Source organism: Amblyomma mixtum, chromosome 2 (genome assembly GCF_055824585.1).
Source record: "Amblyomma mixtum isolate Tamu chromosome 2, ASM5582458v1, whole genome shotgun sequence".
Lineage (NCBI taxonomy): Eukaryota > Metazoa > Arthropoda > Arachnida > Ixodida > Ixodidae > Amblyomma > Amblyomma mixtum.
The window spans coordinates 281293013-281311132 of NC_143013.1; the positions used below are offsets into that span (position 1 = coordinate 281293013).

General features: G+C 47.8%; 1 protein-coding gene across 8 annotated transcripts in view; it reads right to left on the bottom strand.

The window, feature by feature from the left end:
• LOC149364176 (uncharacterized) overlaps window positions 1-18120 on the bottom strand; it is a 196263-nt gene that overhangs the window by 40600 nt on the left and 137543 nt on the right. For all 8 annotated transcript variants that reach the window (XM_089574170.1, XM_089574168.1, XM_089574169.1 and 5 more), the window contains one exon: window positions 1101-2402. In XM_089574170.1, the coding sequence (XP_089430296.1) occupies window positions 1101-2321 (1221 nt within the window). In that variant the 5' untranslated portion in view covers window positions 2322-2402. The remainder of the gene's footprint in view (window positions 1-1100; window positions 2403-18120) is intronic.

Here is an 18120-nt window from a genome sequence, read left to right on the forward strand (position 1 = left end):
TGGGAGACGCCAAAAGCATCAAGAGTAGCCCAATATGCAGTATAGACAAACGGGCGAGTTGGTGGTACATATTGGAGGCAAACCGCGCAACGACGCAGACAGAGTAGAACAGCGCTTGTCCTGTGTTTTCTTCTACTCTGTATGCGTCGTTGCGCTGTTTGCCTCCACTATCCAGATAAAAAATGAAGTGATTCCTTTGCGGACACAAGAAAAGTTACTTTCCAAAAAAATTTCAGGTTTCTCTTTAAAAAACGCATGTCCGTAATCTGGAAGTTATTCTTAGTACCTTCGCTTTTCGGCTTTAAATCCTTGCATGACCCGTTAGTAACCCCTGGTTCTCATATAAAAAGCTCCGTCTCATTTAGATATCTTCAGAACTCTGCGTAAGCCGCTATAGACCCTGCTCTTACGAATTCATTTTTGGGAACCTATTTCTCCTGCAGCCATTTCAGCTTGTCATGGAAAAGTTCTTGCTTATCAGTAACAAGGCAGCTTGAGTATGACTCCAAAAATGACGCCTGAAAACTCTCAACAGCGCCGTTTATTTAGCCAGAGCCAGCTCTGGCGAAGTCAAATGCTTCTTTATGTAACAGGTTCCGGTGCGTATTTCTTACCAGGAGTAATGACCATTAATGCAATAATAATTTGCGTTATATGTCATCAGAGGTACTGTCGTGCGCAGTATGACTTGCAACACTCATCAGGTGGTACGAGCTGATTTCACGAAGCAATGCGAGTCGGGAGCTGCTGAAAAGTTCTGTATATAGATGCCGAGCAGCGTGCCCGCGTGCCTTGTACCATGCAGCACAGCGTAATCATTTTCTATCAAACGCAATCGAGGAGAAGGTGGCCGCTAAAGCGTTGCAGGTCATTCTGAGCGCGACTGTACGCTTTCTGAATTCAGCTGATTTTTTATTTTGTCCGCGCTTATTCAGCTTGCGGTTTTGAGGTCCGCATCACCCACAGACTAGTGTTTAATGTTTTCTTTTGGTTTAAAACAAAAAATAAAACGATCAACTATAAGGGGGCAAAAAGGAGAGCGGTATTTTTAATTTTACTTCAGCCGTGTACTGAAGACTGTGCAGGATGGGCTCACTTACCATTTTGGACTTTTTGTTCTTCAGGTCTTTGAGCGAAAGCCACCTCGAGCCGGAGTCCGAGCCGTCGTCGACAGACTGGCTCCTGGAGGCTGTTGTAAGGTCACCCCTCGTCGTAGGTGAGGATTCTGACGATTCCGCTGGAGAATCGGGCCTCATTGACGAAGATGACCTAAGTGACCACTTGGGTCCAGATACCGTCTGTCCGGAAGCGGCTGCACTCGTGACCGAAGCGTTGCCGGGTGCATTAAGCTCGCCATCGACCCCTTCGTCATCGATGACGAGGCTGCCTTCTTCGGGCAGATCGTCGTAGTCGTCGGATACAACATTCTCGGTCGACTCTTCTGCAGCTGGTGCAGAACCTCCTTTCTGCTGATGCTCCTCGACGGCGTCCACCAGGGGCAGGAAGAGCTCGATAGCCTTGTGGTCGACGCTCGAAGCCTCCAGCGAACGCGATGCGGGGCTCTCGTCACCGGATAAGTTCTCGTAATTGTCACTAAGCACGTAGTTGCACTTGGCGACGCCGGAGCGGTCGACGACCTCCTCTTTCTTGCAGACCATAGTTCGGTCCGAGTGGCGCGTTTCGCGCTCAGACCGAGATCGTGGCTGATGCTGCTGTTGCGAAGACTGCGCAGCACCTTGTAAAAGAGGCGGCGACGTTGGCTCCGTTTTGACTGTCTGCGGCACCTCCGAAGGCGACCTCGGGTGATTTAGCTCCTGCTCAGCGCTGCCGCGACGAAGACTCTCAAGCTTCGCACTCGACGGAAGCTTGACGTGCTGCTCCTGCTGATGATGCTGGCGTTGAGAGTGATGCTGATTTTGCGTCCGAGACGGGGACCTAAGGTGAGACTTTTCAGCCTTGGATGCGGCGCTAGCGTTGGAGACAATGACTCGCGCTTCGTCGCCTTTGGAGAAATTAGTGTCCAGCTTGCCAGCAGGAACGCCTGCCTTGTCGATCACACTGGGAAGGCGCGCGACCCGGGTGAACACGCTGCGCTCGAGGCACTCGCGCCGGAGAGTTTCCAGTAGCTCGCCGGACAGGGCGTGCCCTTGGTCGTCCGGCGGCGTTTGCTGCTTCGGCGAGGGCGGGGTGCCATCTTGCTTGGCCGAACCATTGGGGCCATTCGCACACGGGGGCGTCTGGGCCGTGCGAACGTCTTGCTCCTGGGTCATGGGCGGCAGCTGGCCGATCTGCTGCATGGCCGCCTCACGCCGCCGCGGCATGCGAGCGCACCGGGTCCGCTCGAGTCATCGGAACACCCTGCTGGGATGCCGCGCTTTCGCGCCACCCCAGGCACGGCGGACCTGCACAAGAAAAGACAGGAGGGCCAGCGCCACGTTAGTGGAGAAAAGCAGCTACGTGACTGGACGTTGTCGTCACCACCTACTAAAACGTAGAGAGGGCAAACCATATGTCTAGAACGACCGAACTGTGTGTTCGGCAGCTCCCAAAGCCGCTGCGACCAGGAAGGCAAAAAATTACGATAAAATCCTGTGAGTTTCACTGCACATGCATACATCCAGATTATTTTTAACCCAATGCCATCTCTTGATATCGCGTATTTAGCCCGAAAAACGCCCTGAACGTGTTCTAGACAAGCGTTTTGCCCTCTGTACGTCACACGCAAAGGGAAATGAACAAAGTCGGAAGCTCGCTTTTTCCCCTCACTACGAGCAGGAATGACGATGGGTACAACGCCGCTTGCATAGATGTACAGGGTCCGTCAAAAGTTCCAAGGCCACAGGGTTTGCTTTTGAGCAGCATAGTCGGGCCGTTGAGATACCCTCGAAGCTCAAAATATCTGTAGAGAATAGAAGAATCTTCGTTCTACCATCTGAGAACCTCGATAGCTCTATCGGAATCATAAGTGCTAGGATATACCGATGAAAAGCGGACCATGTGGCCTGGGAACTTTTGATGGACCCTGTACCTACGGAAGAGATTGTCTCACAACAGAGGAGAACATCTCCGCTCAGTTAAGGTTGCGGGGGCACTTATTTATCATTACCCGATGACGATGAGTTAGCACTTGGTCTTGTCCTATCTTGAAGAGCTAAGGTTGCCGGCTTAGCCCATTAATCAGCGAAAATTGATTGGCGTTCGCTGATTAGCTGTCCACCTTCCACAGTGGTCACCCGCCGGGCTGTTCTCGTGGCATCTGCCATAAGGTTGAGCAAAAAGAACGCGAGGCCGCTGCAGGAACCTGTTAACGCTACCACGTCATAGCCTTCAGGCGGAACTTAAGTGTCCCCGCATGTTCTTGAACCTTTGGCGTACTTTTTTTCGGCGTTTATTTCAGAACGCACTCTTTGAAGCTTTTTGCGTATATTATTTTGCACGGATGAATTACCTGCTTTTCTTTCCCCACGACCTCACGTGGTATTCCTGCGCGGCCAAAAGTCACTTGCAATTCATTTTACCCTTTTTTCTCACCCTAGCATACAATTTACAATTACCTAACGCACAACTGGTCGTATTTAAAGCTGTGCTTGCAAAAAGAAATGCTATCGCAATTTAAAAAAATGCAACGGAAGTTGAATGATGTAACGGTCAGAAAAAACTCAAGCGGAAGCTGACTGGCAAAAGATGAATATGAGTTGTCATGTTATCGATGGATTGCTGCGCTGGGTTGGGCGAGAAGGCAGGGCATTCCGTAGTCTGCGTGTTGACAGCAGCGATGGAACTGCCGCTTGACCGTGACGGTAGCGAGAATATGACATTTCTCGAGACGCTTACGCATGGTTTCATGTGGGTGCTCGTACATGCATTGGAGAAATCAACTTAACTAACTAAATATATGCCCCAGAACGGCGTTGACAATGACCAGCGCTGCGCAAGCAAACGACGTTACATGAGTATGTTGATACTACCGGTCTTTAGAGGTGTGTAACGTACAGAGCAACACATCGCAACACACAACTGCGCTGCTAAATCCAGCGGTACTATCGTCCCGTTAATTTGCTCCTTTGACTGATTTTAACTCCTACTTAGTAGGCAGCTAGATATGGCGTCGATGTCGTGGGTACTGGCCTTTGTCGGTCCCAGCGGAATTTCTAAAATTATATTTGGCGTAAATTTTAGTACCTTCTTTTCGGTTTAAACCGAAAAGACCAACCCCTACTTACAAAGTAGTGCGCGGCAACAGCTTGGAGCTAACAACAGCTGAGCAGTATGTACGGAGACCGGGTAGGATGTTTCAGGCGCTTCGGGAGGCTCAGCGAGACAATATAAACAACGCCTCGGCCTGTATTCTTTTTTTATAAAAGGTCAAACGAGCAATGCTGTCGCACGGCCAGGCAGCGCCAGAATGAAGTCCGTTCCGCACATGCCATGTCGGAACAATGCAACAAGCATGTCGAAATCAGCACGCCGAGTGTCGCCGCCAGCGGAGTTTCTTCACAATATGTGCGTCACAAGTTTCGCAAACCAGTGAGCTTAATGGTCACAAAGAGTACGTGATAAAGTGCGCTGTGACGGCCGGATCACAAAAGTTATTCGTAGCTCACGCGTGTCGAAAGTGGCGCGTGTTCGTATACGTTAGCGTGTGTCAGTGCCTGTGCGGCTCCTTGTGAAACTCGTGTTTTAACGAGATCTATCATGCGATGGCCAAACATCGCTTTTCCGCAGAAATGGAATTCATTGAAATGCTCCTGCTAGGAGTCCTTTCGGTGAGTAAGCGTTTATTCATAACACTAAATAGAAAAAGCGTTCTACGGCAGGCTTGCACAAAAATAGTGGAGTGAAATGTGTAGTGAGAAGACGCAAAACGACAGCATCAGTGGTCTTTCTTGTTGCAATATGAGCAAAGTATGGTGGTTAATTCGGCGCGACATCAATACGAAAAAAAAAAAAATCCAGCAGCTCAGCTCAGATTATTCGAACGTGTGGCGCCATCTCGGAAAGCCAGGGGAAAGAGCTAGCTGACGATCCGCGTTTACACTCTATGAATCTTTTTCTATGCCCTCCACACGGCGCTTTAAGAGATATTTTCCGAACGCAAGCGGGTATAGCCTTTCTTCCAAACTAACAACTCTGAGGGGTATAAATGGCAAGCAACACCCTGCCAAAATTATGCTGGAAAGTTAACAGACGACACAGAAACATGTACCCTAGATTTTGAGGCAATCTCATGGAGTTTTTATAGTCCTTAACGTCGACAAAAAAGCAGAATTCATTAAGCACGCTGACAACGCCTCGCTACTAGCAATGGCTACATAGTACATACGGATGTAAATTAGCTTTTGATGCCAATGAGGTACAAAATAAATCATTAAAGTGGATCCGCGTTAGCTCGTCATCAAAGTCATTAAAATGAAAGCTGCCGTCTTCGCCTCAAAGAACTGTCGACACAGAACTTGCATTGTTACCAGATAATGCTAAAACCCGAATCATGCATAACGACCCAGTGACCTGTTTGAATAAGACTTCTTGGAGCATTTACACCACAGCCACGGATTTCCCCATATAAGCGTACTTTCCAGATTGAGTGCTGCGTTGTAATTAAGTGACTCATGGCTCATTTCATACTCGCACTAGCGCCACGTAGTACATTGGGCGAGGCTACTACATCCAATATTATTAACTTTTGTAAACTCTCAAAAAAAAAAGATGTTAGTCTTATAGTGAATACTCATTACGATAGGTAAGCAGCTCCACTGTTAAGTAGTTAAATACATTGTAGATTCCAGAAGACTACTTCAAATTTTCCTCTATAAATGTTCCATATCCCTAACTCAGTTTTTAACTTAACGCTTAATGGCGCACTCGCTGCATAAAATAAAAGTAAACCAGTATTCAACGCTCGCGCGCAAAAAAAAAAAAAACACACTTAAGGAAAGCTTTTGCGCCGCATCCACTGAGAAGTGAATATGCCTCGGAACGACAAATAAGTTCGTACGATCACAGCCGGTCGGCCCCGTGCAGGCGCACAGACTTGCAGCCTTTTAATGGCATCGCTTCAATGTCGCGTCATGCAGCGCTGATTCCTCTTCTCCCTGACGTCCGCCTCTGCTGGTATTACAATGACTCAGAAACCGTGTCTGCATCTCAGAACGCCTGCTTTTTAAAATATTACTAGCGACGTTTGATGAGAAACCCTTTTTAGGACATCGTCAGCATCATCTGACTCCCAAAACATTTTCCATTCTCATATCTCTGTATATATAAGGGAAATAAATTTGACTTTCCTTTTATCAGCGAATGAGATCTGCCTAGTATCATCAAGCCAACAATGGACTATTGCACCTCGAAGGAAAACCTGCAATATTTTCAGTACGGTCGACAACAGTGGTGTACATCACAAGCTACTGCGTGTCGCGCAGTGGCTGCGAAGCCTATCAGTGTTTTCGCTAAGCTGCAGAACCCCGCATCGAAACGAGCAAACTAAGGTGCCTGTAAACAGTCTCGCACTCGCCTATCAAGACAGCAGAAAAAACAAAGTGTAGCGGCGATGCAGCTTAATCAATGCCAACGTAGTGTAATCCCCTGTGGTCCCGACTGTATACTAGCATCCCGGTGTATGACAAGAGGTCATTCATATCTGCATTAGGGGTAGAACTATGGGAAAAAAGAGAATCTGATAAGGCTACATATCCTTCGACTGCAGCGAAACAAAGCGTCAACGTTCACAGATAAGGTCTGTATAAATGATCCCTAAAAACTATTTGACACTTAAAGTAAATGCGACTCGTCGCAAAACGATGCAGGCCGACGAGGAAGTCTACTAAAGCCGTACAGAATCTCTTCCCAAATCTTAAGTGCCACAGGAAAATTCTGCGGCCCGTCAACTGCATACGGAGAGGTGTTGATAACGGCACCAAGCTACAAGCACCACACAGGCCTGTTTCTGGCATTTTAGCCTCCTTGAGACTAGGCGCCGGCGGTTGTACCTAATTTAAGGAAAACTACCACAGAAAGAGGAGGAACAAAACATCGAACCAAAACAAAGCAGTGATGTAGCATGAATTAAGAGGCATAATGACAACAGAAATGGTAGCAGTCGTGAACTACAAACAGTAGCATATTGATCGCTTTCTTCGAGCTACAGATATCAATAAGCACCCCAGGAGTGCAAAACAAAAACTAAAGCAGCGGCTCTTATGCTTGCGTTGGGCTACCGACGAACGAAATAATAATATTCGACCGGGCGCCTACTTATATACTTATAACTGTACATGGTACTGCTAGTCTATGATAATCGCTGAACATCGAAAGCTTCCCTCCTAAACATTTCTCCAAGCGCAAACGTCCCGGCGGACAAGCCGGGAGATAGCAACGCGCTGTTCTCATTCTACAAAAAAAAGGCGAAAACGACCCAGAATACGCGGTACAAGAGAAGAAAAAAAACGGAAGGGTAAAAAAGGAAATCGACGCATTATTGCGGGAGAAAAAATACGGATACAGCAAGCACCGTCAGAGCATAATGAGTGCAGAAACTTGACACGAACCTTATCGGTCTTGTTTTTGCGCAGAAAGTTCGTGTAGGCATGGTGCGCGCGAAGTTTGAATAGGAAGAACTTCCGCAATCTGCCTACAAGAGATGGTAAACATACTGAGAATGCGGATAGGGAAGAATGATATGTTTACACAGGTATACTAAATGCATATCACTCTGTATATAGTATATTTGAGTTGTTTGACTTTATTAGTGCAAAAGCACTATACCGATTGGTCAACCCGACCTAGATCTTGAGATGTTTGCATTATTGCGGTGTTTTTTGGTCTATGCCAAGTGAAAGTAATAAATACAAAGAAACCAAATAATTCTCGACGACTCGAAGTCGAACCCGCGGCGGCGCGGACAGATCAGCTTCGCAGGCCGCTGCACGATAGCACTGGGTTATGGCCGCAGCCGAACACGCGAAGTAATAAACTTCAACACCCTATCGCGCCGTGCATTGCACATCGTGTTCTTCGTCCACGGATACTGCTATGAAGCTAATATTAGCGCTTTGAACAATGTGGCGGTAATGACAGATGTGCGCTGCATGCGTTGCCGTGGACAACGTTGTGTCAGAAACCCGGCACTAGAGCAATACGCGTTGGTGTTGATAACACTGCTGCAGAAACGCGGCGCTGGAGCTTAGGCCACCGGCGTACATCGAGTACATTGACACTGATGAGCAAAAAGTTTAAGAAGCGCATAGCTGGCTCCGTGGATCAGTAGAAACCTGAATCGCGCTTTCAGGTACTTGGCAGTGGTGTTCAGCTGCGAGAAGCTGACTTCGTACAATATTTCGTGCTTAGCAATGCTAAACAAGCAGAAATTTGATTTTCTTCCGCAAAGCCACCTGCAGTCTGAAGGTGCTCAGTAAGTCAATATGAGCACATATGGGTTCCACCGAAATGAACCATAGCAGGTGCAGGTACAGATACAGGACGGGAACAGAGACTTCAACTGCACCGAGAGGTCCCACGTCTGCGCAACACGCGCACACAAACAAACACACGCGCAATCGTTTTAGATTCAGTGTGCTCTTTCCTGCGTTTCGTAGTTACTCAAAAAGAGCACTAGACATAAGGAAACACTTCGGGTATTCTACTCATTTAAATCGTTGAAAACAAGCAGTTCTAAAGCACTACACCGGTTCTACACTGGCCCATGAGGCGAGCCCAGACAACATATCTTTTACGAGTTGCATCGAATGCGGTAACCATCATCACTAGCCTAAGTACGCGCACTGCAGAACGAAGTGCTCTCCCGTATTACTCCAATTAACCTTGTTTCTCCAATTAAAGCGGTGACATCCCCCTTTTTTTATAATACAGCTGAAAAGCTCGCTTAGGTACTGCGGCTTTGGGTGCGCGATGTGTCCCCGTATTGGGGTGGACTCCAAAGTTCCTCCGCCCTTCTCCTCACAAGAAGCGTGTCCCCCGCTCTGCATTACAATGCAGGTCGCGAAGCCATGTCACGGCGTTTAACACTGTTCGCAGCTACTTCATATCACAGGAAATCACGTGCGATCAGAACACAGGATGTTTTAATGGATGAATAATTCGCTGGGATAGGGTTGACGCTCCCGTAGAAGAGTAGTGCTCATTTGGAGTCGGCCATAAATGAACAGCTACATCGTAATGCTTCTTAGGGAAATTCATTTCCGGATCTATTCAGCACGGGCAACAGCTGCACTCAGAATCGAGTGCAATCTAGAAACAAACGTTGCAGAGAGATGAAGAGAAGGAATGCGCATAGTGCATCCTACAGGGACATAAGCAGTTTTCCGCCATGCACAGTTCCTTGATTATACCAACTGCGAAAGGAAATACCGGTACAAGTCCCTCATGAAAATCTGGCGCACTGATAGGGTCGAAATACGGAGTTTCGTAGACCTTCACGAAACCTGTGGCATATTCAAACGAACCGTCAAAGCTACCTGGAAGATGGAATTCTTATATCTCTACTAACCTCCTGATAACCTCCGAGGAGTGGCCACGCGGATCGCTGCGTTTTTAAGGCGAGCCTCCAAATTGGTGATCAAAGAGCCCCATGCCTGGCTTATAAAAGAAAACAAACAGCAGGCAAGGAATAACACTTGTCTGCTCTCCCTGGCGACATTCGACACAGTTAGCATAGCGCTCTACATGTTCTGCTACCGTGATCCGCTTACGCGGGATCCCGAGTACGCCTGCGCAGTGGCAGGCGTGCGATCGAGACCTCAGGCACACCTGCGCATGCGCGAATGACTCCTCGCGGTAGCGGTCGCTGCACGCTGAAGCACTCTGTTCAAGTTACAGAGATACTGTCACAAGGCAAGGATGCCAGGCGCCTGGTACGTGGCTAGCGCGCCACAAAGAGGCACTGATATGGCAGAAGACGCCACATAGCGAGCTAGATGACGTCAGTGACGAAATATCGCAATTAACAGCCGCGAGCACGACGCAGGGGAGTCGATTAAACCAGTGTTCCGCCAAACCAGCTGCGAGTCTATTGTTCATCTTTTTCTTTAAGACGTATTTATTTTAAATACCGTAATGACCTCGCAAAGTATTACATGTTACTTGTGGAAGAAAGGGGCTGTGAAAGATACAAAGCCGCACAAAAAATGCAAGAGAACTACAAGGTAAAGCCCCGAAACAAATATTTTAGACACTCTATTGACTGTCCATAGACTTGTCTTTAATGACTGTAGACATCCTATATAGAAATTCTATAGATTAGTCTGTAGGAAATAGAATTCCTGTATACAGTCTACAAAAAATCTGTAGCTTTACGGCCATGCACTCTTAGTACACTTTTGTCTATAGACTGTCTATAGACTATGAATATACAAAATGAAATATCTATACAAAGGCGATAGAGTGCATATAAAATCCATTGAAAGTTTATAGAACACTTTTATAAGTGACGATAGACAAGCGAAGACAACAACCACGTAATGTTCCCTATATATAGTACGGAAAATAAAACAAAATAATCTTATCGGAAAATAATGTGCAACTATCACGCACATCCCAAAAAAGCTCCCGCAGAGCTGTGCGAATTCACATGGTTGTGCTCGCTGATGCTAAGATGCGTGTGTTCTGACACTTTGTGTAACCACTTCATCCTTCTTTCGCAAATAAGAAGGATGTCAAACAATTTACTTTCCACCATTTCGCGCTCTTCTCATCCCAGGACTTGCCTGCGCTACATCGTGACTGGGCGACTTAAACGCGTTCGTTCTTTGCGAAACTTAGACACCTGAAATTCGTGGTCACGCAATCGAGATTTCGCCTACGCTCCTATCCTGTGCTCGTAGTATGACAGCGGACATGTTCCGCGCAGACATGATTGCTGGGAACAATTGTACACGATGCTATCAAGTGTGCCGACTTCGCATCCCACATCACAGACCGCCGCGGATTGCTTAGCGCAGGGGTTCTCAAACTGGGTTCCGCGGAACACAGGGGTTCCGCGGGCTGTCTTCTTGTGTTCCGCGAGAACCCTCACCGTCCCTGACCCGGCAGCTGATATGAGACTGGCTCTGAGTGCTACTGAGCCACGCTTTGACTTGCTCTTAAAAGGGAAGCAGTACCACCCATCACATTAGTATTTGTATTAATCTGTGCAATAAACATTTAACTTTTGCAACTCTCTCTTTGCAAAAATGCACTCGACAACATTGCTGGTAAGTGAAAGCGGGGAGGGGGGGGGGGTTCCCTGGAACTTATTGAAGGCTTTTGGGGTTCCTCCAAGCAAAAAAGTTTGAGAACCCCTGGCTTAGCGTGTTTGCGTGAGGCCAAGGCTCTATACACAGTGTGGAGGAAAAACGCGAAGAAATTTTACATTATAGTCTTACAAAATACGTTTTCTTCGAGAGCTTCTTATATAACGTCTATAACAAACGCACTTGCGACCATACCTTAAACAGAAGACTTTCGCCGATATGCTCATTCGCAAATAGGGCGAATAATATCCGTTTCTTTTTGTTTTTGCAGACGTAAATCAAACTAAAGCAAAACTTTATTCAACATTTAAAACGTTGAATTAAAAAAAAAACAAGGAGTGTGTGACTACGTAACGAATCCAGTAAAACTCACCCGTACATTTAAGCGCTATCACCAAGTCATTCTTCGCGAATATAGCGAGACAAAATCCGCAGCGACATTCGACATCAGCGCTCCGGGTTACATAAAGACACAAAATGCCACGATGTTCGCCAAACGCTCCTTCTCACTCGTGGCACGAACCTAGCGCGAGAGCTTTCGAGAATAATGAATACGCAAAACACGGCCTATATATTGCAAACAAGCACGGCCGAAAGCTGTTTTATTTCAGCAGAGAACACTAGGCAGAGCACAGATTGCAAGCGCCTGACCTTTCGTTTAAATGCTAATAACTGGTGCCCTATTCAACACTGACAACAGGAACACCTGCGCACGCCTCCCAATCGCTGTGGCAGCTGCGAAATTCGCAACAAGACGGGATTCAAAACGACGTCGTCTTTCAACGTTGAAAGAAAAAAGATAGAAAGAAAGAAGGAACACATTTTGTCCGGAAGAAGAAGGAACGACGCATTCTCGCAAAATCTGCTCGAACGTCCTCCATATGGCTTAGGAGGCGCCACAAAAGGGCATTCGCAGATGCGCGGACCACCGAAAACAGCAACCAAGCCTTTGTTCGCACCCCCGAGGCGACACTCATAAACCGTTGCATTTCAGCGAAGAAAATGAAGGCATTTATTACAAGGCGAAAAATAACTAAACGTGTCACCGAACGCGCGCGTAAAAAAAAAAAAAATCAAAGGTGAGCGATTGACGGCATTGTGAAGCTGTAAAGAATGTACAAGAGCTTATGATTATAACATGAATATCAATGCGGAAGCACTATGGCCTCCTAACCAGGAAAATGCCGGTGCGGTGAGGCCTCTGAAGTTAGTCACGTGATGAAGGAAATGGCGAAGATTAAACGAGACATTTAATGAGGGTGACGTTGGCCAACATGGAGAAATAAAAAAAAAACATTGCCGCGACTAGGTTTCGAACCAACGGCGGCTCGAACAGATCAGCTTGGCTGGCCACTGTACGAGAACACTATGCCATGGTCTATTTTTCTTTCAACATGACATTTATTACAATCATGCGATGTTTTATGTACATAGTCTTATGTACAAGTCCCGCCATCGAAAGTGAAAGACTATGCTATCGCCACCGCTGATCACGCCTCTGAAACACACACTCGCGCTGTGCATTGCACGTCGTCGTCTTTATCAACCTCCATCTGTGCGCATGTCACAAAAGGAAAGGAAACGAGCTTTAAATCGCGCTTTCAGATACGTAATGTTCGTGTCCACCTATAAAAACCTGCTTTTGAACAATATTGCTTGGTTAGTAATGCTAAACCACCAGATATTTTTTTTACTTTTGGCTAACTACCCTGCAAACACTCCGAACCTGCTCTTTATAGCGAAGAGTCGTAGAGAAGCATGAGCAACGGTACATACGAGGTGAAGCAAGGTGTGGTAAGTAATTCCTGTGCAACGCAGTAGCATACTGATGATTATACTAAAACCAAGTCACACGGCTGCAGGCTAGCACCGAATTGATTGTGTAACTCTACAAAGATGGGGCACACTAATTGCCATTAGCTGTGACAATGCGATAACACAGGAACCTCGTTTCAATTGTCATGTACGACGACATATACGATATGAAGAGAGGAAGATTTTCTTCTCTGTTTTGCAACCGGCCAACTGTGGCAGGTGGCAGCTGGTTCTTCCGTGCCATTGTCATCGCGTCACCCTGCCACCTTGGCGGGGCGGAGAGGGGGGGGGGGGAGGGAGCACGGGGATATTATGTTATTGCATAACGATATTGTGTACGTTTTAATTTGACAGCTGTTCCAGGCGTACCTCAGCTGCGTTCAGGTAGACTTGAGTATGCCATGAATCACGGCACGTGCAGGAAGTTTTCAGGGTTCACAGTTTCCAGAGAGCATGGAAAAATGCTTGGGTTTCAGAGGCAACGGTGCGCACACCCTTCATGCCTCACGCGATCTGAACACGAAGCTTGACAATGAATGTGACATCGCGATGCCCCCGCACATTTGTGGACAACCCCACGTCAGAATGAGTGTCAGATGAGCTGCGTTGTGAGGCCCATGCAAATTTCCATGTAAGTGCTGTGTCGGTTGACGGACAACGCCCCTTCAAAAAATAAAATGGCAGTGGCTCAGCTCAGATAAGCCAGGATACATGTAGCGAAAGCAGTTTCGTCTACTGGCATTTCGCTAGCGACACGCCGTCGCTGTCGTTCAGCTGCTTGACGGCGTCTCTTCGCGAGACATTCCTCTCGTTCTCCGGGCGCCTCCGCCGCCCGCTTAGCCTTTCTAGCCTCGATTTCACGCTGTCGGCCGGCCTTGTACCATGCGACGACTTCTAGATCGGAAGACTCAATTTCACGCAGCCTGTACTGCTGCCGTGACGAGCACGGCCGCTCTGTTTCTTCCATGGTGCGCGTCTGAGGAGCGAGCGCATCGCTTCCGGCTTATATCCCAGCTGCGCGGCGCAGCGGCTACGGCGCCATGGTTGCCATGGTACTGGTTTCCTTGGTTACGGCGCATGCGCAGTAGTGGCCTTTGGCAGGCAGCGCGAAATGCCCTTCTGCTAGCCTAGTGTAGCTTTCGCAACAAAAATTTCGATAAAGTTATCTATACTGGGGACTTCTCTGCTATGTGAGTCTGCAATGCTGAAGGGCACCATGCAGGCCACGAACTATATCGACACGACAGCGGTCGTGGTTCGGCGCGCTTCATTGCAGACAGAGGAGTACCAGGTTGCCAGGTCGCGAGGGCGTGCTCACCGTAGAAACCGTTGGGCGGTAGAAACAGAGAGTTTAGGGCTCAGAACTGGGTGATGCATGTTCGGCGCTGCTTATGTAAGTTGGAAGGAATGAAGCCTTAGCACATACGACCCGCCATGATACGTTACTAAAAAACCTGGAGGTATAGCACTTTCTTACGGGAGCAGCTTAGAAAGAGCACATCAAAGAAAGGAAGAGCCACTTATCACGTCCGGTAGTGTTGGCTGCTTGGTAACACAAGAAGGGGGTCGAAGGAGCCTGAAGTTAAAAGGAGAAAGGGATAAAAAGAAACAAATCACGCATACCAAAGGATGCATGTGACTAGAAGCGGTGTGCTGGACTCGTCGACTTCACGCACTGCAACAGCCGCCGACATTTCTGCGACATTTACCGATCAGGCCACGAACCTAAATTCACTGCCGCAAGGAATCTCCATCCACATGCGGGCATCAAGCCGATCACAGCGCCAGGTATTGAACGTCAAGCTGAAGACAGGCGCGGAAGACAATGCTTTCCTCACACTTGCGGTTGCCGCACAATAGAGTGTCCATCATTCCGACCAAGCACGCACAATCATGCAAAAATTCCATCCCTCGTCACACGAAAACACGTCACAAAGGCATCGCAGTATAGGCTTCATTCTGAGCACCGGTAAAATGAGCGGTGAAGAATGAACGACACAAGCAACGCAGGCAAAATATTGCTGCGCGAACGAATATTCCGACCTCTTAATGCTTGAGAATGGTTTCTGAACTCTTGGCGTATGTGATCAACAGCACGGATGCTCCAGAGAGCCGACACCCATTCAAAACTCCAAGTTTTTTTACTACTCTCATTGCAAATCAGTCACAACGCCAATTGTACAGACTGCCGAGTGAGGGCGCCGCCAATAGGAGGCCGCAATGCAATCGACAAACTCCGCTAGTGCTACCGCAAGATATTCTGCTCTTAGCCGTGCAAAACCGTCAGCTATTTTTTATTTATATTTCTCTATCAGCATGAAAAATTGGTCTATAAATGCGCAATTTCCTTTAAATACAATTTTTAATCTTAATTTATGCTACCTCTTTGTTTTTGAGTTACCAATCTTCCAATCGCTTTTTGCTAACTTATACCGTGCATTCATTCACATTACCATCGTTACCACTAAGCCCTAGGGCCTCAGGGAGACTGACTGTGCCTGCATCGACATCCCGATGGATACCACCACATTCGAGTATAAGATATTCAGTTGTTTCTAAAGATTTGCCACACACTGCACACCTGTAGTCTCCTTGCTTAAATTTCTTTTTGTAGCTTAGCGTTCTAAGACACCCTGATCTGGCTTCAATGAGTAGGGCACTGCCTCGTGAGTTATCACAGAACGATTCCTTTCTGATCTGCCTTTTCCAATTTCGAAGTAGTTCTACAGTCCGCTTCTACAGGCGACGATTAGGTCGACGCGCCACCTCTCGAGATTGCTGCGAAACGAAATGCAGCGCCGAACAGCGAGCGGCCGGGTAGACGGGAGCATTCTACCAGGGGCCTCTATTCACGTCGCAGAGCCCTCTATGAATGTGCTGCATAGCTCCACCCCAGCGTGTCATTAGTCGCATTTTCTTACGGCACAGGCGGCACTGCCTTCTATTTTACCCCAATGTCGTACCACTGCTCAAACCCGTGCGAGACCCCACTTCAAGCTCACCGTTGGGCAGAGCTACAAGGATCCCCTGACCCCAGAGGCCACACCCTGTAGAACGCCAACACCCCTGCACACGGGAATAAGATCCTCACTTTCCAGGAGTCTAACGCGGTTGCTTTTGCTCACGACATCCTAAGGCGATAACGTTGGCGATGACTCTGCCGCTTACTGTGCAGAATGTCCCTCGCTCGTCAGTCACTGTAAGAAGTGAAGTATTCTGTTGGAAGCATACAGCTGTGTCTTCGCATTCAAGCGGCAGCTCTTCGCAAGCGCCCTGATCAAATGTTCATTTCAGAGTAATACAAAATGATGGTGGTGCCTTGGGGGTCACTAAGACTACCTGTCTCTGAAGAATTCCTGCCTGATGCAAATGAAGGCAGGGTGATGAGCGGTGAGCTCTAACGGTGCTGATGACCCGTGCGAAACTTTGCGGTATTATCGCGACCTGCCTAGTCGTACAGCGACAGCACGCCGGGAACTGCTAGGTGAAAAAGTCATCAATACAACCACGCACGCAGTCCTCGTAGACATTGTACAGGTGCAACTGCTCCATTGCTCTCAAGGCGAGAGGCGAAACAGTACAATTGTTTCAAATTAGTGATACGATGAACTGTATGTATATAAGGCGGTCAAAGACACCTCAACACCTCAAGGCACCTTCCGGTCTTGCCGCAAGAACATAGTCACCCGAAGAGAGCGCTGGAAAGCAAAGATGAATTTCAAAAAGAAAAGCCATAGATTTCCTGCTGTCCTCGTGGTCGAAGACAAAACAGTGATGATGTTCCACCCTCTTCTGTCCACGGAAGAGCCCGAAACATGGCCTACCTGGGACAACAACGCATGCGTAAGATGTCCACTGAGGGACCATGCTTGTTGGTCAGGCGGTGAAAGTGGGTGTTCAGAGTGACTACATGCTACGCCGGTGGCGATGTCGTTTAGCCCGGAGGTCACGTGCATACGTACTGCTGCAAAGGAAACCAGCGATCTATGCGATGGCAACACCCTCAGCATTAGTTCATGGCAGGTTCAGCGGGTCGATCGTGATGCACATTGGGATGGCACGACCTCTTGCAACACAGTCTTAGCAACTGTTCAGGTCCATTGAGGCAGTCACGAACATGTAGAAAGCAGCCATTCTTGCAGACACTGGCAGGCACGTAGTGTCCTCCTTGACTTTCCGACCAATACATGCAAGATCCTTGGCCATAAGTATTCAGGCCAAAGGGTTTGTCTTAAAGCATTCAAACACAGCACTTAATTGTGGCACACGGGAAGTCCCAAATATCCTTAGGGAGACGTCTTTATACCAGTAGGCCTTTCTACCATCAAGGGTGCTGTAAATATCTAGCTATACTGTTAAAAACTACATTCGGGAATCACGAAGTTTCCCAATTTATGAGCTCGCTGCAACCACCGCGGCGCTTTCATACCGCGTCCACTAGTTGCACCATCTCACTCATCAGGAGCACGCAACAGGCCACAATACCAGTTCCTTCTGCCAAAGTTCAGCGCCTTCGGCTTGATGGATTATTACAACACTTGGAAAACGCCAGCTGCAGCAGCTGCCACTTGCGGGAGCGTTTTTCATCCGGGTCCACGCAAGGCTTCAACATTATATCGCAAGTGCTACCGAAGCATTCGCACTTGACTTTTTCTTTGCAGGTGACATTCAATGCGAGCCCGTGACGTACTTCGCCACTTTCCAGCTTTCAACTTTTATTTTGCACTCAGCGTCGGCAGCTTACCTTAACAGCGACGATGGTGATTGCGTGGAAAGCTAATATAGAGAGATCTGTTAGATTGTAACGCCCGGTATTTTAAAGCACCCTGAGCGCTTCTAGGTCATAGAGGAACGCACCGCAGGCGGGGAATTTAGCTGCACACAGAGCTTTACTTGCAGTTTCGAAGAACCGTGATCGTCAAAACCACCAAAACAATTACGATACATCTTCACACCTTAAATAGACAAAAAGGGAAGGTTCATAGAAGCAAGAAGCTGCCCTAAACTCAGAGGTTGCTCTAGGGGAACGCTACCAGCGTTACATCTGACTGTGTTGCTGAGA